This window comes from Ylistrum balloti, unplaced genomic scaffold (assembly GCF_031769215.1).
Source record: "Ylistrum balloti isolate Yb309-2 unplaced genomic scaffold, AGI_CSIRO_Ybal_v1 Utg369808, whole genome shotgun sequence".
Classification (NCBI taxonomy): domain Eukaryota; kingdom Metazoa; phylum Mollusca; class Bivalvia; order Pectinida; family Pectinidae; genus Ylistrum; species Ylistrum balloti.
Window position 1 is genome coordinate 1,640,050 of NW_026781982.1, and position 24,932 is coordinate 1,664,981.

The following is a 24,932-nucleotide window of genomic DNA, read 5'->3' on the forward strand; positions in this document are numbered from 1 at the left end:
AGTTACACTTTCCAATCACTTATCCACGTGTAATCAAATCCCCGACTAGCTCACAGGTTAACCAAATAGCGTAAAATAGCTTTCACTTTTAGTGACGACCTGTATCACGCCAACCCATATCATGTTTTCAACACCTCAAACCTGCCAACAGCCGCCATCTTGTTTACATCGTAGTTGCCTGGGAGTAGAGTAAGGTGCCCGTTAAAAAATAATACAATATAATTTACCTAAAAATATTTCGCTATCAATTATTTACAAAATTTAAATAAAAGGAATAAACTGAAATGATGAATTATGCATTAAATATTTTTTAATATTTTTTTAAAAAATTTTTTTTATTTGACGCTTGTAATATCCTTACTCCAACCCTTGGCTTACAAGCGTACACATGACCCAATTACAATTTAACTAGAACAAACAAAACTGATGACGTACATCACAAACTTGATTCCGGAAGAGAAACATCGAAATGGCGAACGCACTAAAAGTGTGTTGTGATGTTGTCCGATGGTTTCCAGTCGTATTTATAACTGCTGTGGTTGTATGGTCGTATTATGCATACGTTGTTCAACTCTGTGCTTGTAAGTTTGATTATATTAGGGAAATCGTTTTCTATCATACGACAATGCCTTTAGAGCTTAAGGGTGTTTGACATTTGTTGTGGAACAAGATGTTTTGTCTATTTTCGCTGTAAAATCGATGATAACTTGATGATTTGGAAATAGGATGGTTTATATTGAATATTTAATATTATTGGTATTATTGTTTTATATTCGTGAATTGTTTCCATGGCGTTAAAGGGCGACTTACTTTAGTCTTGAAAGTGTGTTTTTTTAAAAATGTTATATTTAGATCCAGTTCAGCAGCTTTTACCAACATGTTCATCATCACATGACCATAATGACATTTCCTTCATAAGATGTAAAATATAGTATTTAGCTCTTTATGCTATTTTTTTACATCATTTATAAATTCCATAATCACCTTCCTTATGACTTTCAGTACCTCAAAAAGAATTTAAAAAAAAAAGATAGGTGTAACAGATGTTATCATCTATTCCATCGTCATTACTTGGAAGCGAACCGAAGACCCGGCCCCTGGCTTTCTCATCTTACACTAAACCAATCAAACTAAAGAGAAGATTTCTCTAGCCAAGCAGTAGATTGAGGCTTGTATTTTACCAGGGATGCCTATGCCCCTCCAGGAAATAAATTCTGATTTTAGAAGAATTATTCCAGAGGCCATACATCAGAGCAAATATCAAAATGTCATTATTTACTTAAAGTTTTTGCATGGAATCAAATGTTGGATGCCTGGCCTACTAGTCTTGCACTCAACTAATAAAGCTGCTGAGTTCTCTCTAGCCAAACCATATATTACACCCATTACTTTACCAGCTAGGGTTACATATGCATCATCATAGCCAAAGATAATTAAAAGAGTATCATAATAGAAATGCATCACAATGTAATAAGTACCAGCTCTCAAATGTATTGAATTTTAATATTTTTAAGTTGCTGTTTATTGTGGACAATGATCCAGTCAGTATTAATTGATTATAACTGATAATGTGTTGGAGAAATTTTTGTTGGATAAATATGTGAACATTAATATCTGACCACATATTGACCTTATAAATGTTGAATATTGAATTTTCCTCAGTGTTACCCCATGTATTTTAAAACTGGGGCACAGTTTACCCTTAAAAATATAGTCATGTATGAGAGTCCCTGAAGACTGGGGGAACAAATCTTAGTTTTTTTTCTTCCCTCATTCAGGATTAATGGGGAACGCTGGTCCTTATCAAGTGTTCACTATCAAATGCTTTGTTAATTATGGATTTGGTGTTTATACATTGAACCAATTAATATATATATATAGGTAGATTTAAAGATACTGTTGCTTTTGTCTTCAGAAAAAAGTTCTAAAACAGATATCAAGTATGCAAAAGTATAGTGTCAAAAAAAAACCAGTAAATGAAATTTACCATATAACAAGGCACATAGATTCAGTAGTGTAATGATCATGTAATGTTTCAAGTCAAAATTTTGGAGATTTACATCATCATTATCACCTAGAATTCACCTGTCACTAATTATACAATAGGTATTTATGTCATGAATGTGAGAATTTATTTACCTCTCCTGAAAATGTATGTCAGACTTTGATGATTCTTTGTGAAAATACATGTACAGTCATATTTTATGATTATTAGCTATATAAGTCATATTGTTATTTGATTTTTTGCAGTAACTGTTCCCAGCATAGCTGAAAAAGGTCAGTATGTTTATATTGACAGTATCCAGAAAGGGCTAGTGTTTGTGAACTTGTAATCATTGAAATACAGAATCCCACAAAAACAAATACTTTAAATCAGAACATGAATATGTACAAATATTGTTTGATATCAAATTATTGACTATACATTGTGATTTTCTATACCATATTTTTCTGGATTATAAACCACAACTTTTTTCCTTATGAGTCCCTGCCCATCACATGTTTGTGACTGAAACAGATTGTCTAGAATTGTCACTTGCAATCTTGTACAGGATGATATGAAGATTGAAATAAAAATAGCATTCTTGTGGATTTTATTAATCATACCTTTTAATATGATCACAATAACATTTTCTGGACTTTCAAGGTTACTTTGAAGCCATAGTGGAAGTTTACAATAGCCTTTTGCATCCTGGTATCAATAGGTCATTGGGTTATAGGTCAAATTATATAACAACCACCATGCCTGTATATGATATGAATGGTTTTGTATAACTTAAAAGAAGAAATAATATGGAACTACGAAAGTTTGGTCAGCATACAAGGATCTATATTAATATTTAACAATACAGACACTGATGGAGATTGTTTAGTAAACTGCACATAACGTCAGGCCCTATATCTGTTTGTAGACAATCTGTGAAGGCACCCAAGCCAAAAAAGTTTGATATTTGCTATTTTATGCATTTTTTGAAATACATAGATAAAAGAAAGGATTATCTGTGTATAATTCATTTTCATACTTTATTAGATATTTCACTTATGATCTTGATAAAATTGCCCTCTGTTGTTTGTTATATCAACAAACTTTGGTCAACGTAATAGTTACCACTTCGTAAGAAAGGGCACAACTGATATTCCAGTGCGACTTACATGTGGATCAAATCTAAAAAGTCACTAAAAATGACTGTGGCTTATATCCTAAAGTGATTTATAATCAGGGAAATACAAAACTGAATATTTTAGCTGATACACTATATCACTCTTTACAAAACATATGAAATAACTGACCATGGCTAGGACTGTCAGGAATTTACGACCATGGGTAGGACTGTCAGGAATTTACGACCATGGCTAGGACTGTCAGGAATTTATGACCATGGCAAGGACTGTCAGGAATTTACGACCATGGCTAGGACTGTCAGGAATTTACGACCATGGCTAGGACTGTCAGGAATTTACGACCATGGGTAGGACTGTCAGGAATTTACGACCATGGGTAGGACTGTCAGGAATTTACGACCATGGGTAGGACTGTCAGGAATTTACGACCATGGCTAGGACTGTCAGGAATTTACGACCATGGCTAGGACTGTCAGGAATTTACGACCATGGCTAGGACTGTCAGGAATTTGTGACTTGTTGTTTGCGAGTTACATCTGTGTACAGCTATTACGGGTACAAAAGTTAATATACTTAACAGATAATACACTTTTTTCCAGTTGTGTACTTAATCCTTTATCATCCCCTGCTGATCGTCTTCATGTGGTCCTATGCACGCACAATAATGGCTGCTCCAGGAAAAGTCCCACGTCAGGTGTGTATAAAGCCAGTGTACTAGACTAGGCAGGCCATGTGATCAGAAGGTCTGTAATGTTTTCAAGTATTTGTAGGCAAAACTTTGTCCTCTGGGATAAGAGAACGAATTTATTTTGAAACTAGGCATAGGAACACAATCAGTAAGACTGAAGAAATGCTTGTTTCAATCTTGTTGTGTTTTCAATCTTGTTGTGTTTGTAAGGATAACGTTTCAGTTTTATTAAATATTAATTAGATTGCATAATTTTACCTGATAAGTCTTTATTTGGTTTGCTGGGTGTATTGCCCTGTGATCAGCCAGGGTCATTTTGAGGCCGGGTCTCTCTGCAGTTGCCATTAAAGGCAATTTTGGTAAAAGTCTCTCGCTCGATGACACAACCATGTCTGTATCTGAGCTTCTTGGGAAACACAAACCATCATGGAAAGGGAGTGTCACACTACACCTCAGATCTTCACACTTATGTAGTGCAACACTCTAACCAACTCAGCTGTTGCTACCACTTTCCTGATGTTTTGGATGTATATATATATATATAATTTGTAATCCAACATATCTGCAGGTTCTTTCAATTGTTAATCTTTTTATTTTTATATGTGATATATTTCTTTTTAATTCAAACATATTCTAAAAAATAAGATATTTCATTTTAAAAAATATATTCAAACATATTCTAAAAAATAAGATATTTCTTTTTAATTCAAACATATTCTAAAAAATAAGATATTTGTTTAACTATCTGTTAAGTTATATTTACCTACATATGTTTAAGTTTATCTCCCTAGTTATGCAAAATTGTTCAGAGTTTTCAGTTGACAGAAATTTTATGTTGCAGTTTTACTTAAATAAACAAGATTCTGACCGCCTGACAAGAGAAACAAATGAAGACATACAAAAAGCAATTTTAGTGAACGCTGCTAAGGATCTGCCAATAGTTAACAGAACATCATCAGGATGTAAGTAAATTCTTCTCCATACCAAAGTCTGCCAATAGTTAACATCATCAGGATGTAAGTAAATTCTTCTTCTTACCAAAGTCTGCCAATACTTAACAGAACATCATCAGGATGTAAGTAAATTCTTTGTCATACCAAAGTCTGCCAATAGTTAGCATCATCAGGATGTAAGTAAATTCTTCGTCATACCAAAGTCTGCCAATAGTTAACATCATCAGGATGTAAGTAAATTCTTTGTCATACCAAAGTCTGCCAATAGTTAGCATCATCAGGATGTAAGTAAATTCTTCGTCATACCAAAGTCTGCCAATAGTTAACATCATCAGGATGTAAGTAAATTCTTCTTCATACCAAAGTCTGCCAATAGTTAACATCATCAGGATGTAAGTAAATTCTTCATACCAAAGTCTGCCAATAGTTAACAAAGTCTGCCAATACTTAACAGAACATCATCAGGATGTAAGTAAATTCTTTGTCATACCAAAGTCTGCCAATAGTTAGCATCATCAGGATGTAAGTAAATTCTTCGTCATACCAAAGTCTGCCAATAGTTAACATCATCAGGATGTAAGTAAATTCTTCTTCATACCAAAGTCTGCCAATAGTTAACATCATCAGGATGTAAGTAAATTCTTCTTCATACCAAAGTCTGCCAATAGTTAACATCATCAGGATGTAAGTAAATTCTTCGTCATACCAAAGTCTGCCAATAGTTAACATCATCAGGATGTAAGTAAATTCTTCTTCATACCAAAGTCTGCCAATAGTTAACATCATCAGGATGTAAGTAAATTCTTCTTCATACCAAAGTGTTCAAGTCAAAAACAAGGAGAGAAAAAAATCATTGATATATACAGTAAACAAAGCATCCTTTTGATTTGATCATATTTTTTTTTTTTTTTTTGAGAAAAAAAAAACAAACAAATGTAAATGATGATTTGGAAAAAGGTTATAGCTGATAACAACTCTGGATTGTTACCTACTCATTGTTCAATACAGTACATACATCAATTATTGCCTGTGTGGTTTGATAATAAGATATTTAGAATATTTACATTTGTGATTAGTAAGAAGATGTTCTTTAATCAAGTTCTGCCTTTGTTTGCAGTACCACGCTATTGTGAAAAGTGTAAATGTATAAAACCAGACAGATGTCATCACTGTTCTGTGTGTGGGGCGTAAGTATATCGCCTGTTATCTACTTCAAAGTTCAATACTAAATATTTGTAGTTAAAAAACAATTATTATAATGAATAAGATTGTAAGAATCCCATAGATTATACACAATGAGGTGGTTTCCTATTTCTTTTGTTGTCCTAACAATATCATTTTAGTTTTAGGAGTTGTTTATTTTAGTTTTAAAGATTTAATTGACATTTAAAGGGAATTTGAAATTTCCAGTTTTTGAAATGGCATCACATTTTCCTGTTCAGAATCTCTTCTAGTGAATTGAAGGATGTGTTATTCCTTGATCAGCAATGGAGACCTTCATAGCTGAACCAGACTAATAATACGTTATAAACAGATAAAAGAAAATCCTTAAAGGGTTTTAACTAGAATTTTCACAGATAAAGTACGGGGTACTATATGTGAGATGTATATGTCCTATTTCTCTGTTTTACATTCCAGATGTGTATTAAAGATGGACCATCACTGTCCATGGTGAGTGTTAGATAAGATACTAAGTATTATTTAAACATTTTCAGATGATTTCTTGGTATTAAAACTTTTAATTGATTCTCCTAAATGATATCTCATCTTTATAAAATTTCCAGCTAATTTAAATAAGACACAAGATGCTATTTTAGTCAGATTTGAATTGTTGTTTGCTAATTTAAAACAGACACCATAGTGATAATATTGCCTAAATGTTGTCTTGAAAGTTGTATTCTGTACACAGTGAAATAATACAAAATGTCCCTGTACTCTTCTGTAATTAAACATGGTATATTTTTCAATGTCAAGCTTCAATACCTCAGTGTTTTAGACACTTCATATCTAGCTGCCATGTAAGGATATGATAGAACTAGGACAGTGGTTAGGTGTGCTGAATTTACCAAGGAAACAATATAAAAAATAAATGTGGGTTGTTTTGCTTTTTCAGGGTGAACAATTGTGTGGGTTTCACAAATTACAAGTTTTTTGTACAGTTTTTGGGTTACGCCCTTATATACTGTTTATATGTAGCTGCTACATCTGTGAAATATTTCATTTTGTTTTGGTCGGTAAGTACAGACATTTTCTTTATAGATATGTATAATTCTATCCTGAAGATACCTTGATATCTTACAGTTACTATAGCAACCAAATTTTGTGTAGGTTCATCATAGTGTGTATACAACACAAGAAGGAAAATACAGAGATTTCTGATATTTTCATCAATAAATATGAAATCTTGATGGATTTAGAGAACTGGCAACAAATTCAAAGATGTTTTAATTGGCTCAATATTTTGAATAAAGTAATTTTGATAAATAGAATTTTGAAAAACACACCATCTGCTCAGTCAGCCATTTTTGCATTTTGAATATAACTTATTTCAAAGACTCATATTGCAGGAGTAGTGGGACATGAAAAAATATCCAGGAATTCTTGTTAAAGGAGATTTTACTTACAACCAGTGTTATTTTTTTCCCATGGTTCCAGTGTGATTTCAAACTCCTGCCTCAATCCCACATATATCAGCAATCCTGTCTGGCACGTTGATTAAAACTTCTGATTAAATTTTATTGATAGGGTGAAGGTAATCGAGACATGGGGAAGTTTCATGTGCTTTTCCTCTTCTTCGTGTCCATTATGTTTGGGATCAGTTTAATCTCCCTGTTTGGTTACCACTGTTACCTCACTGCTAGTAACAGATCAACACTAGGTAAGTATAAACATGTCACATACATATATATCACAGATTTACCTATAGTATAGAATCATATTTATTCTTGTCTACCTTTAAATAGTGTTTTGTAAATGAACAGCAATGTGATTTTGATTTCTGTTTCATAGAAATAATGCTGAAATTCAAATTAAAGAAAACTTATCTACCCTATTAAGTTTGTAGGACCACTTTTCTGCCACAGATCAGGCTGCTGCATGTAGTAATATAAGTCCTATCAATTTCATCGTTTACTATTATTTTAGTTAATTTAAACAATATTTTGATTCAATATTCATTAATTTAACACATACATATATATTTTCCTTACTTTCGTTTTTCATTTTTCAGAGGCATTTAGATCGCCAATTTTCCAAAGTGGTCCAGACAAAAATGGCTTCAGTTTGGGAAAGTATAGTAACTTTATTGAAGTCTTTGGTGAAACAAAGAAGCAATGGTTTCTGCCCATTTTTTCAACGTAAGTAATTTTGACATGTTCATAAAAACGTTTTCGATGGAATGAATGGATTGCCATTGGCTGTCAGACATCTGCTCCCTAACAGTTGAGGTGGCTGTCGCACGAGAGTTGATGAGTAAATGAATGAAATAATGTCAGACAAAAATATCTTCAGCAATAAAAGGAGAAGAATCAGATAATTTTTTTTTTGGTTGGGGGTGGAAATTTATAAAATAAAAGTCTTCAAGGACCAACATTGTATTACACTGCCACCTATATATGGTATAGCTGTGGCTGGTTGGTCTTGAAGTTAGGGAAATATTTGTCATTTGGAGGTTTCCCAACTCAGTAAAAATGTGATAGATTAAAAAAAAGTTATCAATCAATGAATATAACAATATTTATGTTCAATGTAAAATGAATTAAAAATGGTAACAAAAGTTCTTTTTGTTTGTTTTGTTGGTTACCATGGTAACAGTCAAAGAGACGGGGTGTCCTTTCCTACTCGCACGAAGCAAGCTAATACGTACCAAACAATGGGTAAAACTCCAAGGTTAGCTCTGCCTTTTCCCTTATACACTTGTATTGTGATACTAAGGATTTCATAGATATATGTTTGTATCATTGTGGCTTTGTCATCCTGGACCAACACTAATGCTCTGTATCTGCGATGCAGTTGTTTGAAAATTAGATATTGTACTCTGTCCCATTTAGCCATTTTTTATTTTGAAGTGTATGGTTGAGGTTGAACATGGCATTCTTGTGATGTTTCATTAATGAATATCTCCAGAAATAATTTTTATAAGAAAAAAATATCTTTGAAATTGAAATAAAGGGCAGGAGATAAACAATTGTATTGATCTTAACAAGTAAGAAGATAGTTTTATTACACGGATGAGTACTGTATCAGATTTTCATAACATTGTCTGCAATTTTCTTTTTAATAACACTTTACTACATGTATGTAACAGTTAACTTTCTCAAAGTTCATCCATGTTTGTACCTGTGTCTCACTCTCTGTAGAAGCTAACACTGTATGCTGTCTCATTAAGGGTACTAAATGCATGGATTGCCTGGTTTTTGAATTTGCACAAAAATGTAGTGAAATAATATATAAAGCACTAGACTAATCATTATGGATGAAAGACTACACATGGCAAATTATTTCTACAGCTCTGTTTCCTTGATTCCAAATGTTATGACAGGTTGCACTAGATTTGGTAATTTATGAAATAGAGATCTAGAAATTAGATGTCATTGTCTGGTAAGCCTTGACAGAGATTTCAAGCTTTGTAAACGTTTCCAAAAAGGGAAGATAACTCTATCAAACACTTTCTTTAGAGTAAAAGTTTGAATTTGATGTATTCGTGTGTCAAATTCTTAATTGGAAAATAATAACTCATAAAATATTGTGTTTGTTATTATATAATTTACTCTGTAATATGATTTTAAAGTTTCTGTATGATAGGATTATGTTCTGTATGTTTTGTTTTCGGCTTTTTTACAGTGCATGCTTGCCAGTTTTATACTTTCTTCTCTTACTTAGTTTAAATATGCTTTTGTTGTACGTTTACAAAAACAGAACGATACATTCTTTATCAAATATTTACAATTTTAAATGCATTTTTTTATCATTTCAAAATGATGTTCAAAAACTGACACCTATATAATATACTAATTTTTTTTCTTGTTCTAAACTTCCATTTTAGCTTTTCTTGATAATGGTATATGTTATTGTAACTCTTGGTTTCAAAAATGAACAAAGTATGAATTCTGTTAAGAGAAGAAACGTAATTATCATTGCTGTATTTCTTGATTTTCATGTGAATGACAGATGAACTCTATTGTAGTTGCCAGTGACATATATTTCTTACTAACTTAATTGTTTTTTGAAACAATGTTTCTTAATCTTTTTATTACTACATATATCCTGTTGTTTGTACATGATGCTTACTAATTAACTATCAAAGGTTAAGGAAAGGTCTTCACCTATAAAACATACATGTCTAGGATTTATGTGGCAAGTTTGACCTTCTTCCCAGGCAAAACTAAATTAATAAATCATTCGATAATTAAATAAAAAAAATCCATTGTCAGAATTGTTAGTATACAGAATGTTCTAAAGAGGAAATTTTGTTAATATGACTTTGAAAATAATTAGGAAGGTGGAGAAAATGAAAATCTGTTGATTACATGTCATCACTCTAGACAGGGTAATGTTGATATGTAAGTATGCATGTGTAGATGATAATTTCCAGGATACAACATTTTTCTAAGTTGAGCATTTTTCCTCTAAAATTCCATAATAGTTAAGGGTCAGTGGGGTTCCTGTCCCCTGATAATCTATTATTGTGCTTTGACCATTTACCTTAGTTGATTTGTTTTCTTGATTTGTAGATTTTTAAAGATACAGAAAACTTTTTAAAAATGGCAAAATACATAAATCTTGGTACATGTAATACATTGTATATGAAAGTAGTTGTTTTTCTTGAGTGATTGCTTCTTAAAAATCATCAGAGCTAACCTTTGACCCTTGTGCCAGTAGCTGTGGGATGTGGAAGGGGCACTCTGCTCTACAAACAGTTAAGGGCTACCATCTGTTTGATATATATGTCTTAATACTTTCTTTTTCCATATGTTTTGTACTTAATAATGGAGAATTATGTACTTGGCATGAATCTGCATATAATTATTGAATTCAATCAATTAGGAAGAGAAATGGAAGGACATAAGGTATCCTTGAGGAATACCCACTTAGGTTTGTTTGTGTAGATTTCAGTAGAGAATGCTATTCTGATCTATAAACATAATCAGGATGTCTATATTACATCATAAGGATTACATAAGTTTTATCTTGTATTCAGAATTAATTACAAATGTAAAACATAAAATTCTGTTTTATTTGTTATATTTGAGATTAAAGCACAGGTCAAATGTAAAAGATTGAAATTACGATTAAAGTAAGAGTATGGTTTTCCTTAATTCACATTGGCTTTAAATAGAACTTACATGTATAATTAGTATAACCCACCAGTATCTTTTCTATTTTAGTGACATTATATTACTTGGTGGATAACTGATTTACCTCCGACTCTTTTATGAATATATTTACAAGTATTAACCAATTCAATATTCCATGTGGCAGCATTAATCTGAAACTTTTGAGGATTACTACAATCTGTGATATCATTTTGGTCTATGCATGTTTTGCATTTGAGCTTTTCACGGTGAAACTTTCCACCTGTTTGTACTTTATACCTTGCATGACTTTTTTCTCTGTGTATGATGACAAGCATTATCACTATGGTGATAAAGATTTTGCACCATTTCAATTCTTTATAGTGAAATTAACTTTTCCATGATATTCCTTGCTAGTCTCTCTGAAGAACTAGGATACATGTTATATCTAGACACTGGGTACAGGTACATTAACTTTCCCTAAGTCAGACCCCACTATAATGATAAAGTTATTGTGTAGTAAACATTGGCTGTAGAACATGTGAGTATAGAACATGTGTGTCACTATGGACCTTGTGTTACAGTGTGGGAGATGGTATTACCTATCCAACACGTACAGTCGACCTGGACAGTGATGGTCTGCTGGCCGAGCGACAGAGGTGGATGGAGGAGGGAGGAGATTTAGGTATATTGTAACTATTGATGAATGGGGTGGTTGGGTGGCGCAGTGGTAACACACTCGTCTTTCACTTAGGCATGCGGGGTTCGATTTCCGAAAACAGATGTGACAAGGTAAGGTGTCACCTGCCTAAACAAGTTAGAAGTGTAAGTTGAAATAACATGATTGTAATTGTTGTAAAATTATCAAGTTAATGCTGATATTTATTGATGAAAGCACTGGCTAGAGCTTCTGGTGCTTTAAGTATACTCATCAAAATAATTGCGCAGTCATAATTTCACAAAAGTTAAACTGCTGTGATAAAATGATAAAAAGCAAGTCTAGATATCATTACTTGGGAAAACAATGAAAACAAATTATTTGGAAATCTTGTATTTGGAAAAAATCTGGATAAAACATTTAAAATATACCAAGGTATTATGATGAATGACAAATATCCCCTGAGGGAAATGTGTGATCATGTTTTATCTCTTACTGTAAAATCATATATATTTTCATTGGACGAAAACTTTGCAGTGTTAGGAAAATGTATATTTCTGTCGGCACTTAATTGCATAAATAGGTCTTGCTTTTAACATCCACAAGTCCTATTATCCATGTTGATTTTTCTCCACTTATTATTTCATGGATCTATGAATCTGTGTATTTTGAATATTCTTGAATTTAACAATAATAAATCCCTCCTGAAAATAAATGGTTAGTATTGTTTGTGATTAGGATTTGTTAAAGACAACGAAGATAAACGTTAATATGTAGTCTGATTCTTGGATTATTACAGTGTACATGTTTACCTATATAGCTATTAGTCTGTTTCATCAATTCATCTTTTTTTCTTCATTTACCAGTTTTTCTCGGTTAATCCATCATGTTGATTTGATTTAACAGATTAGATATTTTGTTTATGCGTAAACTTAACCGAGTTGGTTACATTTTGGACCTGTTTAATCTTACCTTAAAGGGGAAGGCAGGAGTAGGGGTACAAGTAAAATTCATCTTTATTAACGTCTGTGTGGATGAAAGTTTCTGATGATTCATATTTGTTGCTGTGTTGATGCAGTTGATTTACTTTTCATCATGATCACTGTCTAAAGTTAATGAGTAGAACAATAATTTCATCTTCCCCTCTTTTTGTGTGTGGATTCAATGTTTTTGCCCTGCCATTTTCATGGAGTAAGGGGTGGTAGTTTTAGTTCCATCATGTTCATCCTGTATAAGTCAATGTCTTTACACTAGTGACTTCATTTCTGAAAAGATTTCTGTCAGAACCTAAAAAAATGGCAGATGATGAGTTCAAGCTTCAGGGTTCCTAGGTCAAGGTCACTGTTACAATCTGTATGAGGAAGGGCATTCATGTCCTACAGATATATTCTGGGTTTCTTTTTGACAGTTTTTCTTGTCAACTGCGTGGAGTATTTTTGATTGGAAGATCCCTGTTCAAGGTACAAATAGGGGTATGTGAAATAGGTACAGTACCGACCTCCCTCCTAGAAAAGATTAAAACTGTCCTTGTTCAATAATTTGCAGACACAGTGTAGCTAATGGTGTTACACCATTCAAACTTGTGAACAACAAAGACAGTTACACCTGGAGAAACTGTGGACTCCTTAGACAAAGATAATGTGATATTGTAGACAGGATTTCTGTTTTAGGAGACAACACTGGCTCTAGTCAACAGTTAATAGCCATGTCTCAAGACTGACTCTACAGGTTTGTGGGTGATCAATATTTCTGCATGGCCTGTGAAATAATTAACTTAAACTTGCATGGAGTAAATGGAAGTGTTTTGATTGGGGTTACCTATGTCATTTTGTCCCCAGCTTTTTATCTCCAGCTCTGTCAAACAACATCTCTTCACCAGATACTGTCTTGAAAGGTTTTGTCTAGATTCATTTCTGTTAACTGATCAATGAATGTTGATCTCGTGAGGAGATTGCTAATCTTCATACTACATGTATTCACAAACCACCTCATGTACATTCTGTTATGTACTAAGTTCAAGTATTTGTTAGCATAAGACTGTGTTGGGATCAGTTGTCCAAAAAATCATGGCTAACATTACTGACCAATGGGAAACATTTTTGCATTGATCATCTGCAGTGGAAGTCCTAAAGCCCTGTATGAAGTTTGACATATTTTGATTTTTTTTTTTTTTTTTTTACCTAATGCATCTTTAAGTCTCATAATTGTGTCATACAACATAATTGTGTCATACAACATGATTGTGTCATACAATTGTGTTTTATTTTTTCATTATTTTTTCTTCATATAGCATCCGAGGATGACACTGTACAAACTAGGTATTAACCATGGGTTTATAGCTTTATCGCTGAGGAATGCATGGGTACGGTATTCAATATTTTATGTAGCAGAAACTATACATTGGTGTTTTCCAGTTTTTCACTAGTAAACTTACCCAGTGTTATTGCACAAAACTTATAAAATAAACCCAGAGATCAGCATTCTCCACCATAACCTCGTTAATGTCACTTAATATCAGTGAATATATGTATTTTTATAGGCCCATCAGGAAACTCATATATCCTCATTATAGCACTAATATACCAGAGGTGTGTGAAGGCTGCCTGCACCATATATCCACCCCTCAGCCTTAAAGTCAGGAATTTTCCTGTTGTCTTCAGTCTGATTTTATATGACATCAGTTAGTGATGTCCTGCAATAAGAGGGTAAAATTGGGCAACACATTACATCTCGCTCAAAGTTACAGAGATGGGCATATAACAAAATTTCATTAGCATTTTCTGACATTTCTGATGAATCTGAAAGATGTTTGAATGGGCTTTTTACCAGGCATGGGGTTATTGTCAGATAGAAATATGTATGAATGGGCTTTTTACCAGGCATGGGGTTATTGTCAGATAGAAATATGTATGAATGGGCTTTTTACCAGGCATGGGGTTATTGTCAGATAGAAATATGTATGAATGGGCTTTTTACCAGGCATGGGGTTATTGTCAGATAGAAATATGTATGAATGGGCTTTTTACCAGGCATGGGGTTATTGTCAGATAGAAATATGTATGAATGGGCTTTTTACCAGGCATGGGGTTATTGTCAGATAGAAATATGTATGAATGGGCTTTTTACCAGGCATGGGGTTATTGTCAGATAGAAGTATGTATGAATGGGCTTATTACCAGGTATGGGGTTATTGTCAGATAGAAATATGTATGAATGGGCTTTTTACCAGGCATGGGGTTATTGTCAGATAGAAGTATGTATGAATGGGCTTATTACCAGGTATGGGGTTATTGTCAGATAGAAATATGGTTATATGGAGCCATAACACACAACAAACAGAGCACCAAAGGTTGAAGTTTTTACCTGTAAGTAAGTTTAGCTTTATCGCCACAAATGGCTATGACCTTGTATAACAGACCATTTCTTTTGAGAAAATTTCAGTGAATGAAAACATTGCATTCAAGAAGGCCAAAATACACCATGATAACAAGGGAGACAACTCTTGTGTCCTAAGCATGCCTTGTAACATGTTCTTTTAGCAATAAACAATGAAAGCTCCTCCCTGATAGATGCATCCCTATCCCCTACCTTCATTTATCATCTCACTGATGGTGTTTGTGATATTTTATATGCATCTGCCCTGAAAATCATCAAAACTTGAGGGAGGCTTAACACTGTTAGAGAAAGTAAGTCTAGTGCTTTCAAAATGACACAAAAGGAAGTGAAGACTATAAGTTGCTCATGAGAGATAGGATATTATATAGATCAAATTCCATATTTAGTCATTAGGATTATTATCTCTGAGGTCTAAAGTAAGAGAGTGTTGTTTGCCTCAGTTTTTCTCTGGCAGCATGTGGATCCCATTGCCTACACTTAACCTGTTATTCTTCACTAAGGGATGCCATTTCTAAAAATGTCCACAATACCCTTCAGAATTTCCCTACAGACCTACAGCATGTTGCAGTTGGTTTGAATTGCTTCACATAGTCAATACAATCCTGGTCTGTATGTTGATATTGACCTCTGAGTATGCTTTCACCTACCTAAACATTGTTGTTTTATAAAAAGTGGTGAATATTTTATTTGAATTTATTACTAATATTAACTAAAAGTATTCAATCTGACTTACAGGTCAGAGGTCAGTTTTAGGGAATAAAGGCATTATTAAAATAAGCTTTGTCATGTAGACATGTTTAGAATACTATTTCAAATGCTGACTATAGAAGATAACCCTAGTACTGCCTTTCATTATTATCATGATAACATCAGTTTGCTTGTCCTCACATCAAATTTAGCTTTACCATGCCATGAATTTTTGGAGTTTTAAATTCTTTGTTACACAGTCAACGCCCTCCCTTACTTTGAGGGACAGTCTTATTTGTGTCTTTATTTAGTTATAGACTCAGTTCATTGTCACTAAGGTCGCTGAAAATTCTGTAAAAATCCTAATAATCATTTCCAGTTAGTCCAGTAGAAAAATAGGGTATCATAACTCCTTTGTTTGAACATTAGATATTTGAAATATAAGGGGACATCTGAGATGTCTCTATGCAGGACAGTTTGTGTTTTTCAGAGAGCTGAATCAGCAAATTGTTTTGTGTGTTGTTGTGCCCTTCGGCAAGACTCTTTACTCCAATTGCTTTAGAGAACATACAGAGGGCATCTGACATAGTGTTCAGTAAGGTAGCCAGCAGATACTACAGGAAGATTCTAAATTATCCTGGCTGTTGAAAGGACGATAGACCTGGCTAATAAAATCACTAGAAATCAAGGGAGCCTTGATAGCATTGGTTTATGGTTCTGTTTTGTCAAAATCAGATCTATTTAGATTTTTAAATTAAACATTGATTTTTTTGTGAAAAAAATGTATGGTTTTACGGTAGACAATTAGTGAAATATTATTGTATTACCAGTATACCTCAAACGAATGACGGTATTTTCATTTATCACTCATTTCATATTCTGTCATGTAGAATAAGATGACTTCATTCAAATTATATTTTGTATGCATAGAGAAATAACCTTTAACAAACTTTGTTGATGTTTCAAAGAAGTTGTGATATTGCTTCTGTCAAAACATGTTAAAAATTAAAAAAAAAAAAAAAAAAAAAGAAATTTACCCACAGTTTATATTGTGATATGAATTTGTTACAGGAAATAGTTATGGTGCCCATGACAACACCGGGATGAACCTTGAGCTGAGATAGTGGTGTTTGCTGATAAATGAAGAGATAATGAGGCTGTGCCCTTTGGTCTGAAGTGACTTATACTAGCAGTTCTTTGTTACAACATGTGGAACAGTGGTGTCTCCTAGTGAGAGGTAATGACTGATAAGGCACCCATTTGTGGTAAACTACTGAAAAACAAAAGATGTTCTAACGAGAAATTTATTCCTGTAGAGTGAAATCTGACTGGGAGTAAGGTCAAGGTAACAGTGACTCTCACTATGGAGTAAATTCTGACTTGACTTGAGCTCCCTGCTGAGGTAAAACTGACTGATAAAGGCACTGCATGGTGAGTGAAATATGACTGATTGTGATTTCCTCTGATAGAAGAGTTCCGGATGCAGGCCAGCCACGAGACTATTTTGTCATCATGGTTCTGACTATGACCAACTCAAATAAATTTTCATGGATCAGATGAAGCTCAGAAATTCACCTTTTATACACTGCATCTGCACTGAAAGCTGGTGGTCACTTTTGGCACCAAGGTTGTCATCATGACAACAGAAGATATCAACAGTTTGCCTAGGTGTGTCAGCATGGCAACCAAAGATATCAACAGTTTGCCTAGGTCTGTCAGCATGGCAGCCAAAGATATCAACAGTTTGCCAAGGTCTGTCAGCATGGCAGCCAAAGATATCAACAGTTTGCCTAGGTGTGTCAGCATGGCAATCAAAGATATCAACAGTTTGCCTAGGTCTGTCAGCATGACAACAGAAGATATCAACAGTTTGCCTAGGTCTGTCAGCATGGCAACCAAAGATATCAACAGTTTGCCTAGGTCTGTCAGCATGGCAGCCAAAGATATCAACAGTTTGCCTAGGTGTGTCAGCATGGCAACCAAAGATATCAACAGTTTGCCTAGGTGTGTCAGCATGGCAATCAAAGATATCAACAGTTTGCCTAGGTCTGTCAGCATGACAACAGAAGATATCAACAGTTTGCCTAGGTCTGTCAGCATGGCAACCAAAGATATCAACAGTTTGCCTAGGTCTGTCAGCATGGCAGCCAAAGATATCAACAGTTTGCCTAGGTGTGTCAGCATGGCAACCAAAGATATCAACAGTTTGCCTAGGTCTGTCAGCATGACAACAGAAGATATCAACAATTTGCAAAGGTCTGTCAGCATGGCAACCAAAGATATCAACAGTTTGCCAAGGTCTGTCAGCTAACAGCCAAGGATCTCAACAGTTTGCTAAAATCATGATTTGTTCATGAAATGGTCTGTGAAAGTTGTAAAGATCTACAGATGTGTCTCTCACATTCCCTATGGAGAGTTTCTGTAAATTATACCCTGAAGTACAGAAGTAAAGGGAAGTCTGGGTATGGCTCACTAGTAACACACACAAGCTGTATAGTATTACTTTACTTTTTACCTAAAACAGTAGTTTTAGAGAATGCACTGTTTTACACTGTCATTCCCAGTTATAACTGTGTTATAGTGTCACATTGGTGATAGTTTTCTTGGTTCATTTGGCTGTGAGTTAGATTGTAGCTAACCTGTAATTAACCTTTCTGTTTATTTGAATGACCAATCAAAGTTGATAAGAAGGACAATTCACAAGGTCAATAAAATGAGTTGCTTTAAGGGTCATGGGTAATATTGCGGGGACAGGGTGAATTGACCAATACTTGTTGTATAATTACACAATATGGTAGAATAATGAATGATTTTCTCATGGGGCTTTAAATTGAATGTATAATGTTTACATATTTATTTATTTTTCTACAAGCTGAGAATTACTTTTATCATCTCCAAGTTGTACCTACATGTACAATATATTAGATTTTGTTGAATAAATTATTTGATGAAGAATTTTTCTGTTCTTTTCCTCTTCAGATAATTTGATTTGATTACCAATATGAAGAATTATGTGATAAGGTTATACAATCCATAAAATACATTGGTTTTGATATTTATTGTATAACATCATCATTTATCGTGTAATTGCATAGGTACCACAACTATTGTTAAATTTTACTGAGTATAGGCCTTGCTCAGATATAAGCCCACCCACCTATATTTTTTTTGCAATTCCATATCAATCCTATTTCAGCGAGTGAAAAAAACATATATGGTTAGTGGTCTATTATTGATTGAGAAGGATATTTCATATGGAAATACAGAGTTAAGAATTTATTGAAATGAGATGGACAAATGACAGGAGGTAGGAAATTTTCTTTTCAATGGTTTATTCAGCATGATTAAGACTTAAAAATTACTGCTACTTGATAAATATATTGTATATATAATATGTTGTATATGAACTTATCACATCATCAACCTGTTATTACATCTTGAATTGAAAATGAAGCAACAAAATGGCTGTCTGAATTTAATTTTGTGCTTCATATTTTTACTTTAAAACTTGTCACATTGTAACTTCATTGAGTTATGTGATAAAAAATATCTGAAATTTGTTTTCCTTCCCTATGAGATTTTATTAAGATGGTCTCCCAAGTTTAAATTTCAGCTTGCCAAGGCTTGCAAAAATAAAAACTTTTAAGACTAAATTCGTAAAATTCATAGGAAGTGAAATCTCATTTAAGATGTATATTGTATATGTGTTATGTGATATGTTTTATCTGATCTCATCTATGTGGTATGAGGCTGAATTTAAGACACGTAATGTTTGTGTTGTTGTTGAGTTTTAGTGTCCATTTGAGAGAGTATTTACATTTATTTCTTGATTTACTTGAAAAGGATTTTGTAGATTTTTCAGAGTTTTTTATTTAAATCCAAATAAAACAATAGAAAGTGGGAAAACTGAAACTATTCTTTTTCTTTGAAGAAATTTACTTTGTAATATATAAATGTTTAAAGGAGGCAGTGCTGGGGGGAAATATTCTACAATGGATGATAACGTGTGTAGAGGCAATCTGTTTTTCTGCTCAGGATTTTAAAGAGATAACCTGTAATTTCTAAACTTGACGAGTAAGAACCATGTTTACCTGTAATTTCTAAACTTGACGAGTAAGAACCATGTTTACCTGTAATTTCTAAACTTGACGAGTAAGAACCATGTTTACCTGTAATTTCTAAACTTGACGAGTAAGAACCATGTTTACCTGTAATTTCTAAACTTGACGAGTAAGAACCATGTTTACCTGTAATTTCTAAACTTGACGAGTAAGAACCATGTTTACCTAAAACCTACCACTAGAAAAAATCATAATATCTATCCAGAGTCGAGTTTCAGCGAAAAACATCCACTGACCTGTACTGTGATCCTCTAATTCTGTTTTTAACAAGTCCCATGTATCATTGTACTTACAAATTTTCACAGAGAAATACTTTAATTCAAGACAGAGTGTTGGCTATTTGTAATTTTTGCTTGTGCTGATGAAAGCATGGTAACTGAGAGGGTCAAATTTTGTTTTCAAGATTTTCAATATTATCTTACAAAAAGTCAGTGCCTGGTAATATAAGCCAAAGTGTGTGTATTTATTTTTAAGCCAAAGTGTGTGTATATTATTTTTGTTAGAAGCACCAACTAATGCTGTTAAGTATTATAGTACCGTACTTTGAGATCAGGTATGTGTCTGTGTTATGGGCTTTGTGTTGGATAATCTGTATCCTATTTTGTAGCTTTTAAAAGTTTCTTTAGGTTTGCTATGATTTTAGCTAAGCAACACCTTTCAGCTGATAAAAAATATACTGGTTCCATAGATTTAAGTCACAAAGACATTTGAAAACTTCACTTAAAAAAACCTTGTTGAATGCTGTATCATATTTGACTGAATTCATTTAAAAGTTTGTCTTTGACTGTAAATGCTGCATTAATCCACAAGTATCTTTGTGTGTTCAGTCATGGTTATCAACTGATCCGTTAATTTGAACCAGAAGTTGTGTTTGCCTCTACTTACTGCAGGACAAATAAGCTTACTAAATGCATTGGCCAATTAGTATGGTCAATATTATCAACAGATATCTACAGGTCTATATATAAGCTTACTGGGTAGTGTGTTTATCCTAGATCTACTCTGTTTGGCATGAAGTTGTTATATTATTACTGTATTTATCGAGTAATAAGCCCATATCTGACGATAAGTCCATCATTATCTGTAACTCTCAGATTGGGACATTTGAACAGTTGAAATACCATGTAAGAAGATACAGATATTTATGTATTATCAAACTGCTGTAGGTCAAAGATTCAAGGAATGGTTTGTTTACATCAATGTTTATTTATTTAGTGTGTTTTACATAAAGAATTCTGCTTCAATTGTATCACTTTTTTACCATGCAAACAATAAAATTAATTTACAAAATGTAGCCTATTTGTTGAATTCAGTATAATTCTTTCTTGTTAAATAGAAATACCTTAAACACAAGTAAATTGCCTTCACCAACTGAATTTTTTTATAAGTCTATACAAATAAATAATCCAATAGTTATATAAGGTTTCGTTAAGAAATGTCTTACTGTTTATATATTGTGTTTGTTTATAATCTAATTTATTTCACTATCACAAGCACAGCAGCTTTATCTATATTCTGCCCTCATTAAACACATATAGAGAGAGAGATGATCTATTGATGAAATTGTTACTGATTTTCATTACAGTGTGTAACCGAGAGTAACATTTGGTACACTGTATTATGGTTATTTCTAAACATTTTATAAGTGTGTTCATTTGGTGATTTTAATTTTGTTTAGCTTGCTTAATAGAATATTGATTTTTTTAAATCATATAAATTCTTGATATGTAATGGTTATGAAAATCTAACATTTACGGTTTGAAAAAATGTTGGTACAAAAAGATGTATCAGAATAAAACCTTGGACCATTAATTGCTAACAATTCACCCAATCAATAATCCGTTCAGCTTTTACTTTAGATAATCCTGTCACCTTTTTTTTTTAATTGATAATTCAGTCACCTCTATACCCAATAAATAAACAACTGTATTACCAGTAGATAATCCAGTCACCTTCATTCCCAGTAGATAATCCAGTCACCTTCATTCCCAGTAGATAATCCAGTCACCTTCATTCCCAGTAGATAATCCAATCACCTTCATTTTTCAGTAGATAATCCAGTCACCTTCATTCCCAGTAGATAATCCAGTCACCTTCATTCCCAGTAGATAATCCAGTCACCTTCATTCCCAGTAGATAATCCAATCACCTTCATTTTTCAGTAGATAATCCAGTCACCTTCATTCCCAGTAGATAATCCAGTCACCTTCATTCCCAGTAGATAATCCAGTCACCTTCATTCCCAGTAGATAATCCAGTCACCTTCATTCCCAGTAGATAATCCAGTCACCTTCATTCCCAGTAGATAATCCAGTCACCTTCATTCCCAGTAGATAATCCAATCACCTTCATTCCAAGTAGATAATCCAGTCACCTTCATTCCCAGTAGATAATCCAGTCACCTTCATTCCCAGTAGATAATCCAGTCACCTTCTTTCCCAGTAGATAATCCAGTCACCTTCATTCCCAGTAGATAATCCAGTCACCTTCATTACCAGTGGATTATCCCCCAAAAATTGTCCTGTCACCTATAAGTTCACTATCAATAACCCAACTGTCGCATTTCCAATTGATAATTTAACCAGGTTTATAGATGGTCTGTTGTTTTTGTCAGTTTTTAAGTGGGGAGGATTGTTTGGGTAAATGGAAAAGAATAATATGATGGCATTTTATGTTTATTGCGTATTTATAAGTTATTTTCATTGTGTACATAATGAATTGGGACAATTGTCTACATAACCAATGTTTTATTGTATTGGAATCGTAGAAATCAATAGTTACAGGCACTTCATCCCCTAAACTTCATTCACTCTTCTATAGTGATATGACATCACATTTACACATTACTTACAGTGATGTGATATCAACACTGTGATATAAGGGCCTCTCACACGTTGATACCAGCCACTTTTATACCAGTTGTAGATAAAATTACCATTTCTGTTATAAAATGTGCCCAGCCACTAAAACAGTAAATAATGTGTTTGGTTATTTTTGTGGCATTGTTCTTTACCTGTAAATGTGTACATTCTGTAGATACATGAGTTGTCTCCCTTAGTGAGATATGGTTTAGAAGTACATGTATTTAGATATTGTCTTTTGATCTTATCGGTATCATTTGTTGTTTGAAGTGATAGAATTCAGGATGGATGTCCTGATGAATATTTTTTTTTTCTTTTTTTTTTTTTAAATATATATATATTACCGGTAAAGACATACATATCTTGGCAGAGTCAAAGTCTCACCAAGAAATCACAGTAGTGTATTTAAGTGCACTAACGATACTACTGCCTGTCAGGCTTCTCAGATAAAGTGACTTTTAAACATTGTTTCATGTTGTTTATATAAACATCGTTTGAGACTGTTTAGTCAGTTGTAGAATACTGCTGTGCACTTCAATTTTGAAATATTTGTATATCAGAATTGAATAAATTCATTATTGATTGGAAAGATAAAGACCATTGACAGTGTATTTATCAGTGTGTGATTTAGGGTATCATTTTTTTATTTTTCGTTTGGCAGGTGTGCATATAAGAAAAAAATCTGCATTAATTTTCATTTGATTTGTCATAACTTTTATATGTCTTGACACTGTTTATAAGTTTTATATATCTTAACTCTGTGTGGCAGTGAATATCATCACCGTTACTTTATTTGTGATTTTGGTGTTTGTCATTTCTTCACAAGAGATTTAATTTGTGAAAGTAGCAATAATAATAGGTATTACTTGTTAACACATGTCTGAAAAAAGTGCTGTTTTTTTTTCAAGGTTTAATCTTCACAAAGTAAATGGATGCTGAATCACTATGTTGGTGATCTATTTATAGAAATCTATTTCTGTCACAGCTTCTCATGGTACAGTAAAATCAATGTTGTACACAAAAAAAGGAAGTTATACTCAATTCAAACGTCATACCATCATGAAATAGAAAGATTACAAAATTTTCTATTACTGGAAAAAAAGAAATGTCATCTGTAGTTTACTCTGGCTATACTTTGGGCACTTTGACAATTTCCTGTTCTAAATGAAAATATTTTGAATTGTGCCCCTCATTTTATGGAGAGAAATGATGACATGTAGTGTCATACATAGTGAACGGTCCATATTGGCCATACCCTTTCAATAGTATATTCCATCCAGAATCATCTGTCACATTCACCTTTCATTTTACTGTTCCATCGTAAAAAATCATCAATCTTCCTGCTGTGTCATACACTCCATCATTATTGAGAAGTGGTCGTAATTTTGAATTAATGTAATCACCCAAATTAAATATGGCAGGTTAATTTCAGCCCAACAAGACACTTTTTTTTGGACTAAACAAGGTCATGTAACAAACACTGGTCACTTGTAAGGAATTATGTGGATGGTTTTAAGTGCTCTTACCATGCTAGTCATCATGCCAGAGAAGTAATTTCATTAGCATCACATTTCCAATTTTAACTCTTCAATCTCACTACTTTGATATTTGTGACTGTTAGAATGTGTAGATGATGAATTCAGCTTTTGTTTGGGTTTTTTTTGTTTTTTGCAATTATTCATTTCATTAGTTCTTTAAAAAAAATCTTAAATTGACAAGGATCAATGATCACTAGTTAATGCTGTAGATAGATATATTTCTTAACAAATCTTTTCCAGACCTTCAGCATCATAATGTCATCCTGCTGTTTCATACTCTCATTTGATTGGTTGATAAATAGTAAGTTTATCCAAAGGCCTTCTGTTGGCAGTACATGTAACTATTAAATTACAGGCGATTTATTAGCACTGCTTTTCATTGTAATGTCATATCAGTTACAATTCAATTAAAACATTTCAATGTTTAAACCATGTCATTGGACGATACACAAAACAAATTCAAAGTATTTCCATCAAATATTGATGTTATTTACCGTCGAATATTGATAATTCTTTCACTTAGATATCGACCAGCATGGATCGCAGGTCAATCAGTTTGGCAGAGCAGTGCTATCTATAGGACCAAATTCAGCAAGCCTTGTGGTCAGTGCTAT

The 24,932-nt window shown here is 33.2% G+C and overlaps 1 protein-coding gene across 1 annotated transcript; it reads left to right on the forward strand.

Moving 5' to 3' along the window:
• Nucleotides 1–469: 469 nt before the first annotated feature.
• LOC132544727 (palmitoyltransferase ZDHHC15B-like) lies at nucleotides 470–16,946 on the forward strand. Its single transcript, XM_060208375.1, has 13 exons — nucleotides 470–581; nucleotides 2,251–2,277; nucleotides 3,723–3,817; nucleotides 4,653–4,773; nucleotides 5,882–5,951; nucleotides 6,403–6,435; nucleotides 6,878–6,998; nucleotides 7,510–7,642; nucleotides 7,994–8,120; nucleotides 8,578–8,652; nucleotides 11,642–11,742; nucleotides 13,386–13,443; nucleotides 16,870–16,946. The coding sequence occupies exons 1-12, from the start codon at nucleotides 470–472 to the stop codon at nucleotides 13,433–13,435; spliced, it is 1,065 nt and encodes a 354-aa protein (XP_060064358.1). The 3' UTR covers nucleotides 13,436–13,443; nucleotides 16,870–16,946.
• The last annotated feature ends 7,986 nt before the right edge of the window (nucleotides 16,947–24,932 follow it).